The sequence below is a fragment of the Raphanus sativus genome, chromosome 1, assembly GCF_000801105.2.
Source record: "Raphanus sativus cultivar WK10039 chromosome 1, ASM80110v3, whole genome shotgun sequence".
In the NCBI taxonomy this organism is placed as follows: domain Eukaryota; kingdom Viridiplantae; phylum Streptophyta; class Magnoliopsida; order Brassicales; family Brassicaceae; genus Raphanus; species Raphanus sativus.
Window position 1 is genome coordinate 2,015,591 of NC_079511.1, and position 19,644 is coordinate 2,035,234.

At 37.9% G+C, this 19,644-nt stretch overlaps 4 protein-coding genes across 5 annotated transcripts; 1 reads left to right on the forward strand and 3 right to left on the reverse strand.

The window, feature by feature from the left end:
* Positions 1 to 1,028: 1,028 nt before the first annotated feature.
* On the forward strand, positions 1,029 to 4,240 carry LOC108823436 (3-ketoacyl-CoA synthase 2). The gene is made up of 2 exons (XM_018596674.2): positions 1,029 to 2,197; positions 3,336 to 4,240. Exons 1-2 carry the CDS (start codon positions 1,415 to 1,417, stop codon positions 4,146 to 4,148), a joined length of 1,596 nt encoding a protein of 531 aa, XP_018452176.1. The 5' UTR covers positions 1,029 to 1,414; the 3' UTR covers positions 4,149 to 4,240.
* Positions 4,241 to 5,795: 1,555 nt separating this feature from the next.
* On the reverse strand, positions 5,796 to 10,953 carry LOC108809194 (uncharacterized). The gene is made up of 11 exons (XM_018581335.2): positions 10,166 to 10,953; positions 9,553 to 9,817; positions 9,289 to 9,448; positions 8,498 to 9,176; positions 7,995 to 8,415; positions 7,745 to 7,926; positions 7,391 to 7,553; positions 7,086 to 7,316; positions 6,655 to 7,011; positions 6,468 to 6,569; positions 5,796 to 6,390 (listed from the first exon to the last, which is right to left on the reverse strand). Exons 1-11 carry the CDS (start codon positions 10,729 to 10,731, stop codon positions 6,121 to 6,123), a joined length of 3,396 nt encoding a protein of 1,131 aa, XP_018436837.2. The 5' UTR covers positions 10,732 to 10,953; the 3' UTR covers positions 5,796 to 6,120.
* Positions 10,954 to 11,078: 125 nt separating this feature from the next.
* Positions 11,079 to 15,744, reverse strand: LOC108813866 (uncharacterized). Of its 2 annotated transcripts, none has more exons than XM_018586554.2 (18): positions 15,346 to 15,744; positions 14,974 to 15,222; positions 14,822 to 14,885; positions 14,601 to 14,730; positions 14,381 to 14,516; positions 14,027 to 14,275; positions 13,856 to 13,940; positions 13,605 to 13,707; positions 13,298 to 13,426; positions 13,103 to 13,216; positions 12,687 to 12,805; positions 12,485 to 12,575; positions 12,293 to 12,385; positions 12,126 to 12,215; positions 11,886 to 12,005; positions 11,690 to 11,781; positions 11,549 to 11,606; positions 11,079 to 11,377 (listed from the first exon to the last, which is right to left on the reverse strand). In XM_018586554.2, exons 1-18 carry the CDS (start codon positions 15,545 to 15,547, stop codon positions 11,288 to 11,290), a joined length of 2,214 nt encoding a protein of 737 aa, XP_018442056.2. In that variant the 5' UTR covers positions 15,548 to 15,744; the 3' UTR covers positions 11,079 to 11,287. The 2 variants fall into 2 exon arrangements, with proteins under 2 accessions (XP_018442056.2, XP_018442047.2); XM_018586545.2 differs by having other exon boundaries at positions 11,079 to 11,383; positions 15,346 to 15,742.
* A 642-nt stretch (positions 15,745 to 16,386) lies between these two features.
* Positions 16,387 to 18,150, reverse strand: LOC108855245 (probable indole-3-pyruvate monooxygenase YUCCA9). The gene is made up of 2 exons (XM_018629018.2): positions 17,313 to 18,150; positions 16,387 to 17,222 (listed from the first exon to the last, which is right to left on the reverse strand). Exons 1-2 carry the CDS (start codon positions 17,979 to 17,981, stop codon positions 16,623 to 16,625), a joined length of 1,269 nt encoding a protein of 422 aa, XP_018484520.1. The 5' UTR covers positions 17,982 to 18,150; the 3' UTR covers positions 16,387 to 16,622.
* Positions 18,151 to 19,644: the final 1,494 nt, after the last annotated feature.

Below are 19,644 nucleotides of genomic sequence, written 5' to 3' on the forward strand. Positions count from 1 at the left end.
ATTTTTAAATCATACGCCATCGTTAACAAAATGGACCCATAAAGCAGTAGCAAAGGACCAAATAAATCAGTCAGCTCAAGGGTGTATCAGGAAATAACACCCTCCCCATTCATTCTCTATTGCCCCCTCTGGCAAATTCAATTCCATTAAATCGCCATTGTTGAACCATTAAGCGTTAGTTGGAGTTAGTTGTACCTTCTTATACAAACGATCCCTAAACCCTAAACTATTCAAAAATAATTTCCCCTGTAAATTTGGAGGATAATATAACACACATGATAAAAATATGTTATCATAGGACACAAAGTATTATACTATTCCTTGTGAATCATAAACTAATTTATCATGTAATGGAAAGAAGGATACACATAATTAGTACTACAACGTTATACACAATCTATGAATTTGAGAATTTCATACAGAAAATTCAGATTTTTTTTTTTAAAATGTATGTTACCTTAAGTCTCAACACTAATTAAAATATGAAAATATCATCCAAAATTGAAATAAAACCGTCAAATATGAATAATACATGTTTGATCGGTCAAAATCGAGTCAATGCATAGTTGATAGTTCGTTCACCTCCGCAACAATAACCATAAGGACTACGTACCATACCTACATTTATTAAATTGCCTCGTTCTCTTTGTAAAACTTCGCCTATAAATTCCCAATACTTCTCCCAACTTTTTAGGTAGGCCTGGGCGTTCGGGTACCCATTCGGGTTCGGTTCGGGTTTTTCGGATTTCGGTTCTATTTTGTAACACCTTCTAGGTCCCATTCTAGTAAATCTACAAGTTCGGTCCGGGTTCAGATATAACACATCGGTTTCGGTTCGGTTCGGTTAATACCCGAAGTAACCATATATCGAATCGGATTCGGGTTATATCAGATCGGTTCGGATATACCCTAAGTAAAATCTAAAATTCAATAGAAAAACATAAAAATATATACTTATTTATATATAATGGAGTATTTAAGATATTCTTTTAAAAAAATTAGATACTTATTGTTAGATATCATGTTGAAATAAACATGAAATTGAATATTTGAAGTACATATTTATGTTTTAAATATTTATATTATATATTAATTCGGACATTCGGATCGGTTTGTTCGGATATTTTTCGGGTTTTTCGGGTTTTCGGGTTTTTCGGATTATCCATTCGGGTTCGGTTAATAACACTTCGGGTTCGGATATGTTTTGTAACACCCTACGAGATCCATTCGGATATTTTTTAGAATTCGGATTCGGTTCGGATCGGGTTTTTCGGTTCGGGTTCGGTTCGGATTTCGGGTTACGGGTTTTATGCCCAGCCCTATTTTTAGGCCACAAGTTATCTCTTTCTCTAAATTAAACACTTAATCTCCTCTTCTTTTTTTGTTGGTCGTAAAACCAAAAGACCTAGATACCATGAATGAGAATCACATTCAAAGTGAGCAGACAACAAACAATAACAATTCACCAGTTACCACCGTTGATATAACAAACCAAAACCTCCCAAACTTCCTCTTATCGGTACGCCTCAAATACGTTAAACTCGGTTACCACTACTTAATCTCAAACGCCATCTACATCCTCCTCCTCCCCGTGCTCTTTGCTGCAACCTCATCCTTCAAACTCTCCGATCTCACTCTCTTATTTAACCACCTCCTCCATTTCCACCTCCTCCCCTCCACTCTCTTTGCTGCTCTTCTCATCTTTCTAACCACCCTCTACTTCACAACCCGTCCTCGTAAAGTCTTCCTCCTCGATTTCGCTTGCTACAAACCCGACCCTTCTCTGATATGCACACGAGAAACATTCATGGACCGGTCTCAGAAAGTAGGTATCTTTACAGAAGACAACCTCGCTTTCCAACAAAAGATCCTCGAACGTTCCGGTTTAGGGCAGAACACCTACTTCCCGGAGGCTCTCTTACGTGTCCCCCCGAATCCATGTATGTCGGAAGCGAGGAAAGAAGCGGAGACGGTTATGTTTGGAGCGATAGACGCAGTGCTTGAGAAAACAGGAGTCAAGCCTAAGGATATTGGAATACTTGTGGTGAATTGTAGCTTGTTTAATCCAACGCCTTCTCTTTCGGCTATGATCGTGAATAAATATAAGCTTAGAGGAAACATTTTGAGCTATAATCTTGGTGGTATGGGTTGTAGTGCTGGTCTTATCTCCATTGACCTCGCTAAACAGCTTCTTCAGGTAACTACTATTTATCAATTTCCCTCATCAGTTAATTATAGATTAACGATCTTTTTGGTTATTAGTACGTACTTATATACTAAGATTCTTCCAATAGGAAAATTTGATAAGAAATGAAAATCTCGTGAGAAAAAATTAGTTACATTTTTGGGTGGGGAGATTGGGACTTTCATAGTTTTTCTTCACGTCTTGTCATTATCTTAATAATTTTTTGGTTGCTGATTTTGTATGAGACAAAGGTAAAAAACTCTAGCTTTGATTATGAGCACGTGCACATCTATGAATTTTGTGCCAGGCTTTTCTTTTGTGTCTCTAGGCAGGTGGTAGTTGCGAAAATTGAAAACTATAGATTGTCTTAATAGCAAGTACAATTTGATTCAAGTACACGATATATATGTACCAATAGGAGTGTCTGTACATATGATACTTACATCGGGTACATATATGTTACAGTCAATCCAAAGTTTGGATTCTTGTCACGGTTGTATTTGCCTAGCTGTAGATCATGTCGGAATACCAGCTACTAGTGAACATTATGTATGATATATCTACCTATATATATGATTAAGTGAATTATTTATTGTAAACAGATTAAATGATTGAAAAAAAAACAGATTAAATATGATTAGCAAGACTGAATTATGTGACGTAAGATAGTTAATTAGTGTTTTGAAAAGTGAATAGTTTAAGGCTTTAAGGTAGATGTTCGCATAGCTATTACCCTTAATTAGTTTGAACAAAATCGATGGGGTGACGTGTCTTGCTTAGTAATGTTTAACGAGGAAAGGTTTGTTGAACAAACATCACCAAAACAACAAGTTTTTTTAGGAGTATAAGTTTCATTAAATATAAATACACGTAAGGTCTCACGTATGGTGTCTTGCATGTATTTAACGCGTTTCATTAAATATAAAAGTTTGTTATTTTTATTCGTGAAAACCGACTGAAAAGTAACAAAAGTATGGCAAAACATGCGTTTAATTAGATTTGCTTGCCCTGAAAGTAACATATTATATACCAACCAGATCGAAAATCTAAAATATATAATTAACCCATAACGTGTTTTTTTTTTTTTAATTAGTACATATGCGTTTTGATATGCGAGTCCTAATTTCCCAGCTTTAATAATATCACGCAGGTCCAAGCAAACTCATATGCACTAGTAGTGAGCACAGAGAACATAACCCTAAACTGGTACTTGGGCAACGACCGATCAATGCTTCTCTCAAACTGCATTTTCCGAATGGGCGGCGCAGCCGTTCTCCTCTCTAATCGCTCCTCCGACCGCCGCCGCTCAAAGTATCAGTTAATCCACACTGTCCGCACTCACAAAGGAGCTGACGACAACGCCTTTAACTGCGTTTACCAACGCGAGGACAACAACGACAACAACAAAATAGGTGTATCCCTCTCCAAAAACCTAATGGCTATAGCTGGAGAAGCTCTCAAAACGAACATCACCACGCTCGGACCGCTTGTCCTACCGATGTCAGAGCAACTTCTCTTTTTCATGACACTCGTGGCTCGGAAAGTATTCAAAGCCAAGAAAATAAAACCTTATATTCCTGACTTCAAGCTAGCTTTCGAGCATTTCTGCATCCACGCGGGAGGGAGAGCGGTGCTGGATGAGATCGAGAAGAACTTGGATCTTTCTGAGTGGCATATGGAGCCTTCGAGGATGACTTTGAACAGGTTTGGGAACACGTCGAGTAGCTCGCTGTGGTATGAGCTTGCGTATAGTGAAGCTAAAGGGAGGATCAAGAGAGGAGATAGGACTTGGCAGATTGCCTTTGGGTCAGGTTTTAAGTGTAACAGTGCGGTTTGGAAAGCTTTGAGGAGTGTTGATCCGTCCAAGGAGAAGAAGACTAATCCATGGGTGGATGAGATTCATGAGTTTCCAGTTCAGGTTCCTAGGGTGTCTCTAGTGTCGTCATCTTCGTCCGAGTCTTGATAGCTTTCGAACCTCTTCTCTTGTAATGTAATATGATTCACGTCGCATGAATATCTCAACTTCTATCTATCAATCTTTTTATTTTATTTACATTCACGTCTACCTTTGTTAACTGTATTACCACTATTCTTTTTTTCTTTAAATCAAGGGTCAGTCAACATATACTCAAAATTGAGGTCATTCTCCATGTTTTATTACATGTAATAAAATGCGCAGGTTTTGACAATGCAAATATACAATTACTAGATGATAAACCGCGTCTTGCGCGGAGTAAATTCTTTTAACTTGAATGTAGTTAAATATAATAAGTTGTACTCATTTTGTTACCGATAACTATTTTTACATTTGATTAAAAATAGGTATTCAGGTATCATTTGGTTTTGTTCAGTTCAGATCTTTGGAGTTCGGTTCGGTTTGAACTTTTATGGGTTCGGTTTGGAGTTTTGACAATCCATTTTTTTTTTTTTAAAGTTAAAGTTCATATATACTTTTAATTTCAAAATTTAAAAATAAAAATAATATATAACATATAAATTTGAATAGTGTATACTAAAATACTTAAATTTAACATAAAAATTGATTTTGCTTAAATATTTGGATAAAAAATCAATAGACATTTTAAATATTTTTGGTATTTTAAGTATCGTTTACCTATTTTAAACATGTACTTTATTTGTATATATTTTTAAATATTTTGGAAAATTTAAAAACATCTTATATATTTTGTATATTCTTTTAGATATTAGATTTAAAAATAATTAATATATTTAAGTATATAAATCTGGTTCGTATATACTTGAACAACCGAAATATTTTGGTTCGGATCAGATTCGATTGATTCTTCAAATACCAAAATTTTGAATTCATTTGGATATCTAACTAATTTTGGTAAAATTCCGGATAATTTTCAGACTGGATTTTTTGGTTTTTTAGATTCAGATTTTACCCACCTCTATATTTTACTAACTGTTTTCTTTTTAATATTTCTTTTTTTTTGTAAAATTTTCTTTTTAATCTTTCCTGTGGATTTCTTGGCCAGATACCCGAAACAAATACGGACCTAAGGTATTTGGTCTGAGCTATTGTAACGTTGTTTGGAAGAAAAAGAATGTTCAACGTAGTTTCACAATAAAAAAATGTTCAATGTAAGTAAGTGGATTTTTTATACTTTTTAGTTAGTCTTACAAATGTAATTACAGTTTTAATATTACGACACATATGTCTATAACCGGTTTAAATACCAAAAGTGATTTGGAAATCTGTTATTAATAAATCGAAGCACCAAAACCGTATTTGGAAAGTCAATATTATACGAATGATCAAATATATTTAACGTTTTCTTTCCATTAATGCCTAAACATCAAAGGAAAGAGTTAAATGATTATTTCTTTCTATATTCGAATTCAATGATATATAATAAAGTTTTCACTTGTCCATATAATGTCACGTATTTAAAATTCCTAGCAAAGTCAGTCGAATCAGAAAAGAGAGCTGAGGAGCATTCTCAGCTTGACACATAAGCATGCTCTTCAAAGTTGTCATTTAACTAATGTTCCAGGATTAATATATAGGATGTCATAGAATGCTTGCCAAGAAAACTAATGATTATACACTAATCAATACTTATCTTACAAAAAGACAGTTAAATGTTGTCGGATCAATTCTGTTTTGGTTCATATGCTCTTTGTTTAAATAAAAACCTGAAAGAATGATACAATGGTCTCTACAAAATGATACACACACTTAAGGTTACAAGATGAAGTAAACAAGAAATAATTTCACGACCTATTTGTTCTCTGATTCCCATAAGCTTACGAGAGCCCTTAGAGACCCTACTGAGACCAACTCTTTGCCTCATAAAAAATCCCTAAAGCCTAATGAATCTTTTAACTTAAGAAAGACTGTTGATGCCAGTCTTTAATCTTCTCTCCCTCTCTCTCTTTCAAGCTTCAAAGCCTTTGAGCTTATTTTTTCAAGAAGTGGAAGTAGTAGTACCTGTAGGAGGAGACTTGCTTTTTGTCCGTGAAAGAATCATTTCATGTAGGTCTCCAGCGATTAGACGGTCTAAAGGAGACTCCTCCGTGCAAAGGCGAAACACGTCAATGAGAAACCTCATTGTGTCCAAGTCAGACGCGGTTAAGTCATACTCTTCACGCAGTTTATTGGCTGATTCATCATCATCTCCCTCTGTTTCAGAGATCAGTGTCTCCAACTCCTCCGGTAGTTTTGGCCTTTTGCCCTTCTGGTTTAAAGCAAAAGTGGAATAAACTCGTTAGTTGTGTCAAGTAACTATCCGTGGTAATAAAGAGTGGGACAAACCTGTAGAGATTCATGAATCTGGAGCTCGGATAAATCGTAATATGGGATTTGTAGTGTCAATAACTCGAAGATTAGGCATCCGAATGACCATATATCCACTTCCTGAGAGAAACAAACTCAGAACCGAGAGAAGATCAGAAACTTCAAATGAACAAAAAGTAAATGTTGTTGGGGGAAAGAAACGTACAAGTCCATAAAAGTTATGCTCGTGCATTGCTCGGAAGACCTCAGGGGACATCCACCGTGGCGTACCGACACAGACATTAGCAGGCGGTATACCGACGTGAGCAATGCAGCAACCGTGCAAGTGAGACCTAAGCGGAACAGCTCTGTCGAAATCACAGAGCTTCACGACAGGTTCTTCTTCTCCGTTTGCTTTTTGGTTGTCGAGATCGATCAGAACGTTCTCGCTTTTTATGTCACGGTGGATTATATCCTTGGAATGAAGCTCCACTAGAGCCCCTGAGACATCTCTTGCGATAGACAAGGCTAGATCCATGGGTACGTGATGCTTACCTTCTTCAGAAAGTTTCTCAATGTGACCCTGTAGAAGAAGAAGGTTATCACTTTTCACTCTTTTAAAGAAAATAAAAAGGGAAAAAAGAAAGAAGCTAAAACCTTTAGAGATCCTCCTTCAATGTATTCCATGAGAATAGAAGATTGCAAAATGCGTCGATGTTCGTTTCCGTTTTCAGAGGTTATCCACTTGGAAGATATCTCATGTCCGTATAACTCCACGATACAGTCATGTTTCAATTCTCCTAGAATCCTCACTTCTCCTAAGCATGTATACTCGAATGTCCTAATCTCGTCTACTGAAGAAGCTCCAGAAACCTCTAATGTACGCATCTTTAGGACAATGAAATATGAAACTATTCAGCAAGTTTACTCAAAACAGGGGAAAAAGACAACAAAAGTCAAACCTTCAAAGCTGCTGAAGTGGAGCCTAGCTTGCATCTGATAAGACTACTATTAGCTCTCTCTACTCCTCCTTCACCCGTTGACAGGGAAGAAATAGAGGAACACCCTGGTTCCACTTCTGCTTTTTTGCAAATGGATTCGCTAAGCCGATTCAGAGGAATGTACCTGAATCAATCAGAATATACAATGGTCATTCAGAGTACCCTAATCTCTAAGCATGACAAACACAAACAATTAAAAGAAAAGACCATTGTCTATGCATCAAAAAGAGAAAAGATCAAAGGGTAAGAGAATCAAGCAGACAGATATAGATTGGTAGAAAACAAAAAAAAAAGAGGGTCCAAGAGTGTTATTACCGGCATAAATATTCTTGATCTGTAATTTCTCTGATGTCATGAGGACGACAAGCATCAACTACCATACGAACCCATGAGTCACCTCGCTTCACAGGAACAACATTCCAGGCATGTGGCATGAAGTCTAGATAGCCTCTAACAAGCTCGCAAGGCACCGGAGGTTCCATACGGTCACAAAGGAACTGAAAAAAAAACAAGAATTAGCAATTAAAACAAAGAGTTCAGATTATCCTAAATTTTATTTAAGTACCTTCATGAGCAAGGCCCTGTGCCTACAGATGCCAAACTGCAGTTTCCCTAGAGGAACCACTATAGAGTTCCGCTTGGACTTGATAGAACGCAAGGATGTTTCACACACGTCGGACAAACTGACATCTTGAGCAGACCCCGAAACATGTTTGTTAAGAGCAGCCAGGTCGTCTTGATTCCCAGTCAAGCAGGTGCAGATAAACGGTTTCTGGTAGTTCGAACCTGACGCTGCCTTCCGGGTTGTTTGAACAACAGAAGTTCTGTCACTTCCCCCAAAGTGATCCGACACAAAAAGGGCAAGATACGATGCAACCTGTAAGTTGTTGTCTACATCTGATGCAGTTAAACGATTCAGTTTCTTCAATCTAGCAACCAGGGCTCGAGCAGAGGAAGTGATTGCATCTAATTCTTCATCCTTTGCCCTTTTAATATTAACAGAAAATAGACAAGGTCAGCTCTAGTCCCTAGTTTTGCTCTAGTCAATTCAAGTGATAATGTTATTACCTGTCCAAGAGTATGACTTCACGTGACTCGAGAGGCAAAATCTTCTCATACCTACTAAGAGGCATAAAGGGCCTATCACGCCCAGCGTCAAAAAAACCGTCAGGAAGAGAATCTTCTGTGCTACAAAATGAGCTGTTGCTGTATTTGTACGATAGATTAGTGGTATCAGTAGATGGCCTATGGCATTTAGAAGCTTTTGGGTTATCTAGATCCTCATCATAGCATCTCTTCGACTTGTGATTTGGCTTCTTTCTCTCTGAAGAAGAAGAAGAAGAGGCCTTGACCTCACAGCACTCTTTGTTATTATCTCTTTCACTCTTTGATTGGGAACTGTCAGAAACTAAATCAGATTTTTTCAGACTGCTCTCTGGCAGCACTTCAGAAGTGACGACGGAAACTTCTGTCTCAGACTCTTGTAATAGTTTATAATTGTCATCCAAGCAGATGCTATCAACCATGCCATGTTTCCCAGTTTCTTCTACTACATACATCTTCAAATTTGATTCCTCTGGAGGAACTTCGCCTTTCCATTTCCTGCTGTTGTTCAAGCGCTCTTGCCTTGCCCTTTGCTGGTAGTAATGCTGTCTCCGCTTCCACCTCTTGCTTGATTTTCTAGCCGAGAAGCATCTACTGATGGAAGAGGCCCCAGCTGACATAATTAATGGGTTACGGTGGGAACCTGAACAAAAAAGAAAAAAAAAACACATCCACCATTCAGTACAACACATTAAAGTTAAAAAAGTATTGAACTCTCAGTTCAGATGCAAAGGAAAGAAGTATTGAACTCTCACCTTTATGAGGAACAGTTACAGTGTTGTGTTCATAGGGGGTTTCATAAACATCCATTTCACTCATAGAGCTGCAAGTATCAACTCCCATCTCTTCATAGTTTCCTCCCAAATTACACTGTATCCATGCGGGAATAGAGCAACAACACGGGAGCTTATTGAACTTGAAAACAAAACAAAAAATCCAAGAAGGTCTTGTCAGATTAAAGAATCCAGTGAACTCCTACAGAAATGTTGTGAAAAAAAAAATCAGAGAGACGAAAGTACCTGTAAATTTAAAATCTGAAGTGTAGGCATTAAGCTTAGATCTAGAGGATCCAGTGTTGTTAATCGATTGTTTGATACGTCCAGGGTTTCTAAGTTTTGTAATAAAGCTAAAACCGATGGTAGCTGAATCAGCCTGTTGTGAGCGACCTTCAAGAAGGTCAATGAAGTCAGATAACTTATCTCGTTGGGCAAACTCTTGATCTTGTTAAAGGAGAGATCCAGGTACTCCAGACTCGTGAGACATCCAATCTCCGCAGGAAGATATCTACAACAAGTGAGGAGACAAAGTTTAAATCCTATTGAAGAACCTAATACAAAAAGCTAACCAGTTTCACATTATTATAAATAAATAAATAAATAAATAAACATTCATAGCAAAATCTAGTTATCCTGAAGAACAGCATATAGGTAAGCATGTCAAGACGTATCATCAGGGTCAATAGTTTTATCTAACTTACGTTTCCTACACGGATCCACAACTGAAACTGTCAAAAGCCACCATTTTGAGTAAAGGAAGCTGAGAAGCCCAGGAGATGAAGGCAAATTAAGAAGGTGGAACCGGAAGCAATTAGAGCATTAAATTAAAGGCGGAAGCTTTGTTTCTTTTGTTTACCTGATGGAGAAGTGAGAAACAGAGAGCCTGGTCAAGGACTTAAGCCCAGAGATCTCGCTCAAAAGGGTCAAAGCAGAAGAGCGTTTGGGGACTTTAGTAAGCTCGAGCTCTTTCAAAGCCTTGAGCTTTTCCCACGACAAGCCTTCCCCGAGGAGGCTCGGCGACGATATCTTCACCTGAAGGTGCTCCAAATCCACCAGACTCCCCAGCTCCGGCGGGAACAGGTCGATCTCGTTGCTGAAGAACTTGAGCTTCTTCAAGCTCCCGAACCCTCCGACGGATTTGGGGATCAGAGTGAACACATTTCTGAAAAAGTAGAGGTTTTTAACCGAATCTTGGTCTGAAAAATTGTTGTCGGGAAGAGAAAGCTCCAGACTTTGGCCGGAGACATCAACCACCGACTCGTCTTCTAAGGTTATAACGCTGCTGCTGCTACTGATGGTGGTAGTGGAATCACTCTCGTCAATGTCCCCGTCTTTGATTAAATTAGCAGACCCTTTGTTCTTCTTCTTATCCTCTTCCTTAAATGTTTTTGGTGAAGTAGGGGAGGAATCAGAGAAACCCATTTGGATCTCTCTCGTCGCAGCAGCAGAGATTCAAAAGAGAGAGAGGAAGGAAGAGGAGATCTGTTGGGCGGGAGAAATGAAAGCTTTAATTGAACATAAATATAACGGAATCGAGCCCAGGAGAGATGGGTGATTGATGGAAAGAGAGGGAGGCGCCCGACACCATAGAAACCCTAGACTCCTTGACAAAAACGTATGTAAGAGAGAGATACAACAATACAACGTATCTGAACATTGTAAAATCTACACCACTGTTTTTATTTTTCATTAATACCGACACGTATTATATTAGTATATCTATACATTCACGTGATTAAGGCAAGAGTAAATAAGAACCATTGTGAAAATGGTAATAATTTTGCTTCTACTTTTTTATAGCAGAGAAACTTCTCCAAAACACTGTATATGTTAAAGACATCAACGTACAGATTCGTTATTACATAAACAAAAGGAGAGGAGGATCTACACCTATTAATGGAGAATAATTACGTCTTTTCAGTCCTTTTATCTTATTTAAACCGTATAAAAATATATACATCAGATTATCACCCCTCTATTATGGATCCAAGACGATTCTCTGCTCGATCAACTCTTGCACCTTCTTCTCTTTCCCTTCTTCCACTTCTTCTCCTCTACTCTCTTCTGTCTGTTTCTGCGAAAAGAAAATTGTAAGAGACAAATCTTATGTTAAAACGGATGAGTTAATCAATACGGGAAAGTTCACATGTGCCCATTGATCGAAGTAAAGGTCATCGTCTTTAGATAGTTTCATTAATCGAATTTTTGTTTTGTGTTTGGGCACGTTTGAGGCATTTACCTCAACTTGGTGCGGCACTGGGAATAAGTTGATGGCGTCTGGGTTAAAGCTAAATCCGCTGTGAACAAAAAAAAAAAGTAAAAGAGGAATGAGATTGCTGTTGTTCGTTAATACATATACGAAAGAGTGAAAGCGTGTTACCATCGGGAAAAAGCTAGCTGCCAAACGTATGGAATAAAGAACTCTTCTGGGTGGCTCTCTTGTTCATATGAGAAGTGAAGTTGTGTAAACATCTGCAGTGAACAATGAAAAGAATGATATGCGCTTTAATTAATTCTAGTGAAAGGAACAATTATATCAAAGTGATAAGTGTTGAAGAGTTTGTTTGTTAACAAACCTTCATGCCTTCGCCTCGCCAAGACCGACAATTGTTGATGATGAACTGAAGAACTTTCTGCACTGACCACTCTCGATCTGATCTTTGAGAGTCCATGCGGCTATTAAAGAAGTCTAAGACCTAAATACAAAAATTGATGATTGGTTGAGCAAGTGAGAACCAGATGGATCAATCAGATACTACTCTGTTCTTTTTAAATTTTCTGAAAATTTAAAGCTTATGCAACTGTGCTCAGCCTACTGTGTATATATTTTCGACTAGCTCATGAAATCTTGGATGATTCTTGAAAGGTTGGAACACCTCTTGACGATGCATAATTGCATACACGATCTGCAGAAGCCATAATAATAGTCGGATTCAGAGCAGGAATAAACAAGGGAAAAAAAACTGAGAATTGATGATGATACCTCTGGATTTCTTGGTAATGCGTACGTCAAAATTGCGTTTAATATATCAAGGACAAGCCTCAAGAAATCAGTAAAGATTTGCAACTCTGCTGCCTGCAAGTTGGGAAACACACACATTAAAGGAATATAAACCAGAAATCAAAAGGATAACGATGATCCAATGCAATATATTGTGTGCTTGAACTAACTTACCAGATCTTCAGAAACGCCATCACCCTCTCCTGCCAAGATTATTTTGATACTTTGCTGCTTCTCACCTGTCAACTCCGATAACTTGTTATACCTGCGTCAGACAATTCATGTTCAGTTACATAGGATCCATAATGAGCATCCCTCTACACAAGACAAGTGGCACATATGCAACGTCATAAAGGACAGGAAATTGATTGCATACTTTCGAGAAAGCATGTAGAAAAGGCTGACAAGCCTCTGCGAGGCATATGCACTAAGATGATGGGCATGGGGTGCCATGTTAGCCAAGGTTGCAAGGCATGTAGTCTGCAGATACACATCCTGTAAACGCCCAAGGAAAAAAAAAGTCACAACATACACCACCATTTAATTTCCCAAACAAATGGCCCTTCTATACATAAGAAAGGCACAACACCACCCCCAGCCTAAACGGAAACAAATTTATATATTAAGTGCTTATTTTCTGATACATCTCCAAATAAGTTGCAGGTTCAATTTGATACCTGACTATCAACTTGATTACACTCTTATAAGGCTTGAACCAACCCAAACGGCAAAACTATGAAGAACACATTGAAACACATGTTTCGTTGTTAATATATGAATGTGAAGCTGTACCCGCAGTTTAGAAAGGTTGTGCTGCACTGTTCTGATGAGAATAATGACCATTAAGGACCCAAGAGACGTCTGATGAAGGAGATGCTCCTTGTACCATGGAACGCTAGGAAGTATCTATTCAAATGAACCGTAATCAGAAAAGATACAACCTTAAGAAATATCATTTCAATCTTATTAGTAGGAAACATCACATACCATTTTGTGAATGCTTGAATTGAAGGATGAATCCTGACTAAGTATGAGAAGTACAATGAGCATCATGTATATCTGATTGGATGATGTTCTCTTCGAAGCGTTATACAACGTTTCCAGAATAGGCATCAACTGTCCATCAAAATACATATTCTTTTATATCATAGATCATTCATATGAAACCTTAAGGCCTTTACCTCAACAAATAAAACAGGCCAGTGTGAACAAAGTTGAAGAACGGAATTCCACTTTCGAAAATAATAAAACAAAATAAATGAAACAGGGGCATAATGGAGTTTATGAATCATACCATAGTATCCAAATCAGTTCGCACCAAAACATACTCCTTAAAGTCAGAGTTCCCTTGCAGCAATGAGTAGAGTAGCAAGACAGCGCCCTCATCAGCCAAACACCTACATTGCCAGATTGCGTTTTTATCCAGTAGTTAAGAGCTTATTGAATTAAGACTTCTACAGGATAAATCTCTAATAAAAACAGAAATAAGCTACTGCAGAGAAAAAAGCTCAATAAACAACTTTTTAAGAAGAAAATACAACTTACATGCCAAGAGTATCAAATAAAGAAGCAAATGGTATCCGAACATGTGGACCAGGGTAGGCATTTCCCTCAACATCTGAGCGGTCAACTGCAATCAGCATACCAGTTTAGTTTTACACATAGGACTCATTCTAGTCAGATATATGAGGGCAATAAGTAAAAAAAAATTCTCACATTCGACATCTCTAGCATTTGCCAGAGCCTTGCTAAAGGTATTCCCAGAGGAAAATACATGCCCTTTAGATACTGATTCTGAAGTAGCACTGTCATCACTTTTATCCGTCAAAGACTCATCACTCATGACAGGCTTGTGGTAATTGGTGAGGATAAGCAAAACATGAAGGCTGCATTCTGCTAGTGGATGTTTAGATCCATCACCACTGTTATTTACAAGATAGTTCAGAGGCAAGAGCACCAATGTCGCTGCATATCCAAAAGAAAATTTCTCATGAATACATAGAACGTTTGGCAAAGCTGAGTAGGGTTAACATGTACGAGAATAACACAATATGTAACACGAACACCTACCAGCTGCTGTACCAACTCTTTCCAAAATGCCTGGTGAATCTCCATCAGAATACAAATAGCTTTTTGCATTTGGAGGGGTACGGGAAATATAATTTAGTAGCAATCTTCTGACAGCCAGACAAACTAGAGACTTTTCCTATACATTGTTGAAGCAAAAGATGGTAAAAGGGTAAAATCTATGCAAAATAAGAAGAAGAAAAAAACTAATTATGATGTTTACCTGAGACATTGCTGCATCAATAAAAGGGTTAGCATCTCTTGGTCCAGGTGATGGTCCGGAGAGAAGCTGTGTCGACATTGCAACTATCATGAAGTTCAGAAGTTCCTGATGTAGAACATACGAGTTGGGACTTGCCAAATAAATGATGAAAATCAGGAGAATGTGACACTTGGTACTCAAATCAATAAGAACAGATCAAATATAGAATAAGCATGGCATACCTCACTTCAGTTGATCCAATGAAGCTCAGCACACTATGCATGACAAAATTCTGGATGTCGTGATCTGCCAATAATACACTCTCAATAAGCCTAATTCAAGCTAAGGCTAAAGTTACCTTAATGCTGAAAAAAAAGTTTAAGAGAATCAATACCCATCACAAAGCCATGAGGAACTGGCTCACTATCGTCCAAAGATAGATGCAACTCCGCAAGGCTGTCACTCTTTCCATTCTCAATCAAATGCTTCAAGAAGACAGATGCAATATACGTCGCATTAACAGCTTTCTTATAGGTAGAAGAAGCCTGATCATCATCAGAAGAGCCTTGAAGAAGCTCTTGCAAACACCACGATAGATGAATCAACAGTTTCGCAAGGTGCCTAGTGTATCCATTGCTTTGCGCTGCAAAACAAAAACAAAAATAAACATCTCTAATACTCAAATTTCAACATTCCATTTCGATAACACATCTTTCTATTTCAGTAACCCTAGAAATTCAACACATTACGCATGAGAACGACTAACCGAAGAGCTCGCAGGCTTGGTGAACTCGATCGCTAGGCCACCGAGAGCTCAACGGAAGCTCGAGCAGCTTGTTCCAGAAATCAGACGCCAGCGGGAACGATTTCTCGCCTACGAAAGTCGTAATGAGATACTCCGCCACTGAAACATCATCACCACCACCACCACCACCGGTGTTTCGCGGCGTCGAAGGCGCGCCTCCCATGTCTCCTCCTCGCCGAGTCAATCGATCGCGTTAGTCTGAGTCAGTTACGATGAAGATCAACAGCAATGCCAACGGATCTCTCTTTCTCTGGGATCTAAATCTGGAGAGAGGAAAATTTGAAGATTCAAAACTGATAACGAAATGCTTAGACACGAAGGGTTTAGAGAAGACGCGTTGTTTATTTATTTTATTTTATTTTGTAATCTCCTTTTTAATGTTGAAACTTTCTTTTATTTCCACAGTTTTGTTTTCATATGAAGGAGGTTTTAATTTTTTTCTAATTATATGATGGAAGTTGCAATATTTCCATCAACACTTAAAAGTTCGATGAATGGAAAATTAATTTCTTAATTACGAGAGGTACATGCTACGTGCTACCAAATCAATTCCCACCTAATTCACATTAATATTTGATTCAAATACTTTAATGCCTTCATACGTTTTCTCTTTTATTCTTTTTGCAAGAGAGTAACCATTTATTTTTGGTAAAAATACATGACTTAATTATTCACATTCTACTTTTGTAAGACTGACTATAATATTTTAACTTTTTAGAGGAAAAAATATTATAATTAATTTACTAGTCTAAGTGGGTTTGGGATAATTCAAGCGAAATGGAGTCAAATTTATGCTACCGTCTTTGAACCGTCGATTGTCGGTGGAGTGGAATGTGGCCGACCCCTTCTGCTGACAAATGTCATGCATATCGACTTATTGGGCTATTCATTTGTCAGATAAAATTATATGGGCTTAATATACTCTGCTGGACTCTTCAGACCCATTAATCATCATTCCGATGTCCCTTTTCTGAATTATTTGTTACAGATTAGTTAATTATCTTCAAAAATTTATTACAGAAAAATTAACAAGTACAGTGTATTAAAAAGAAAAGGAGAGCCACGTCATCCTAAACTAATACAAAATGCCCACAGCGTGTAATAAAAAAAACACTGGGGACTTCAGGAGAGGGCTCTCTTTGCACTATTACACATTTTTCACCTTGGTAGCATATTCTTTTTTTTTACAAATAAATAAAATAATGTTTTATACTAGTAAAACCTCCCTGACTTGAGGTTTAAGCAACTGAAATGCATCTTCGGTGACCCACGTTTCTCCTCATCTTCTGGCGTTTGGTCTCTTCTCTCCACACGTTTCCAATGTCTTGAGCGATGTTAACGGCGTCTGCAGATGCTCCGGACAATCCTTTCCTCGTGAATCCGGCCGCGTACAGACCCGACTTCCCTTTCCACGCGTTTGGAAACGGCGATTTAGGGAACCCGTTCTTCGAGAAGAAATCACTTTCCTGAAGCCAAGAAGGAACGTTGCTGCGGTAACCGGTGGCGAGAACCACGGCGTCGATGTCTAGCCTCTGTCCATCTACGAGCTCGACGTGGCATCGTGTGAACCGTTTGATCGCGGGGACGATATCCACTTCGCCGGACTTTATTTTCTCCAGAGCACCGATGTCTAGAACCGGTGTTTTTCCGGTCATGCTTTTGAGCTCCATTGGGCCGATGCTGGGCCTTTTGAGCCCATACTTTGATAAGCTCCCTAGAACCAGCCACGATAAGATGAGCAGAAGCGTATCAACGAGCCATAGAGGTAGCCACTTCATCAACATCACTGAGATTCCGAATATTGATTTTCCCATTATTTCTCTTGGTAACACATGAACCTAGACGAATTAAACAAAAAAAAATTAGCTTAATGTTTCAAACTTTATTATATGGTTATAAGAAAACATATAATATGTTTTTTTGCTTACCGAGCTTCTAACCACCATGGAAGCAACAGCATTGTGATTAGCAAGATCGAGTGAGACCTCCATGCCGGAGTTTCCACATCCCACGACGAGAACTCTCTTCCCTCTATATTTCTCGCCGGACTTATACTCACAAGCGTGGACCACTTCTCCGTCAAACTCCGTCTTAAGCCCGTTTAACTCCGGCACAACACGCTCTGCGTTTTCGCCCGTTGCCACCACCAACCACCGGCAGATATACTCCATCTCCTCTCCGGCTGGTGTCGTCGTCTTAACCCGCCATAACCCGCTGGTTTCGTCAAACCGGGCAGATACGACTGATTTATTGAACTCCGGTTTGATATCGAACTTGTTTGCGTACGACTCAAGGTAATCGATGAACTGTCGTTTTGTTGGGTATTCAGGGTAGTGATCCGGGAAGGACATTTTAGGCAATTGGCAGAATTTTTTGGGCAAGTGGAGTTTGAGTCTGTCGTACGTCCGTTTTTGCCAAAGCGAAGCTATGCAGTCTGATCTTTCGACCACGACGAATGGGACTCCTTGTTCACGAAGACAAGCTGCTGTAGCTAAACCGGACGGGCCTGCTCCTACGATAACCGGACCGTTAACCCAAATACACCGACGGTCTGGTAAATATTCTTCGCTTGCCATGAGTCTAAACATATTCTCCATTTTTCTCTGAGGTGAGTTTGAATAGAAAGCAAGTATGTTTTGTGGTGAGTTTTGATCGATTTGGATGTATAGCTAGCTGGGAATGTTTTTCTGTTTGTGTATGAGAATGAGATCTATTGGTTTGGATTTGGAGGGAGAAGATGTGTGTATATATATAGGAGCCGAGTACTTATGGCAATGCATGTGTATGCGCCTTCTATGGGCTGCTTATTCTATGAGTGTGAATATTTTTATGCAATATTTTATTTAGGACCTAACTTTTATCATATGCTATTGCTTAAAATGCGAAATAATTTTCTATTATTTACATTTTTCTATAGAAAATAGGATTATTCGATTCTCTTAATTATTGCATTTTTGGCGTGACTTTGATTAGAGAATAGTATCCCACAATCCTCAGCCATATGCCGTCTTAGTTTACATTTGTTGCTGATAATAGAATCAATGATCACTTTGTAATCTGATTACTGGTTGTTAATGTTATTCCCGTCGGTTTCTGTTACTGAATTTTGTGACGTGAAAAGAGTAATAAATTGGAGACTGGACCCAAAGATAACGAGTGCTATTATACATACACCATCTAAAATCTGATCGTCTAGTCTAGTCCATGAGCTTCACTATGATTATAGTTATGCAAATCATATTGATGGGTACTCTACGTATAACCGTTTTATACTGGCACCCCCTATTTCCTTTATTGTTTATTTTCTTAGTTCAAATTAAATTACCACAAACTCTTATCTCTCCACTATACATATATCAAGAACCGACATAGTAAAAGAAAAGGAAGAAGAGAGTTTCATAAGTTGTTATTTCCCCTTAAATTTGTTTTGTTTTGCCATCTTACATATCTCCACTTAAAAATAATCCCACTGGTTCTTTGTTATTACTGACCTAATTGAAGCATTTAGTGTTTTCAAAGTTCATTTAATCATTGAGCATATAAATCCACGTGGCACATCATGCTCAGAAATACTCAACCACGTGGAGAAGATGATGACTCACGAGTAGGTCCAGTTTTGGCCCACTTTAAAACTCCTCCGCCGACTACCTAACCACATCAAATCAAGTTTTTTTTTTAATTTTAAAACTAAGTTTATTACGATTTATCTTTTTATAGTTTCTCTTTTGTTTGTTTGCTCTTTTAGGTAGTTTTTTTTTTTTTTTTTTTTTTTTTTTTTTTTTTTTTTTTTTTTTTTTTGCAAAAAGTTTTACAAAGAGAATAGTTGGGGATTTAAAAATGCATATTTATCTACTTTATTAAGAATAGTGGAAGTATTAAAAAGGAATGTCACTTCCATGTAATACACTAAATTTTCGCAGACTTTCGTTGGAAAATTAAATTATATTTGGCACTCCTTCCTCAATGCAATGTCACTATTTTATCATATAAATACTAAATATTCATATATATAATTGGAATTAAAAATCATTACGTACCTAGGTTAAAGTAACTCATAGAATTTCTCAACTTTTTGGCAGGTAATATTTTCTTGGGAGTACAAGTATATATGGATGCATGAGTGTAATCAACTAACTTCAAATTATAGGATGTAAAAAATAATAATGGAGGAAATGATTTACATATATGCATGAATCTGTATTCCCATTAGTTTGTAGTTACTGAAATATTTACTATAAGAACAACAAATATTATAGTTTA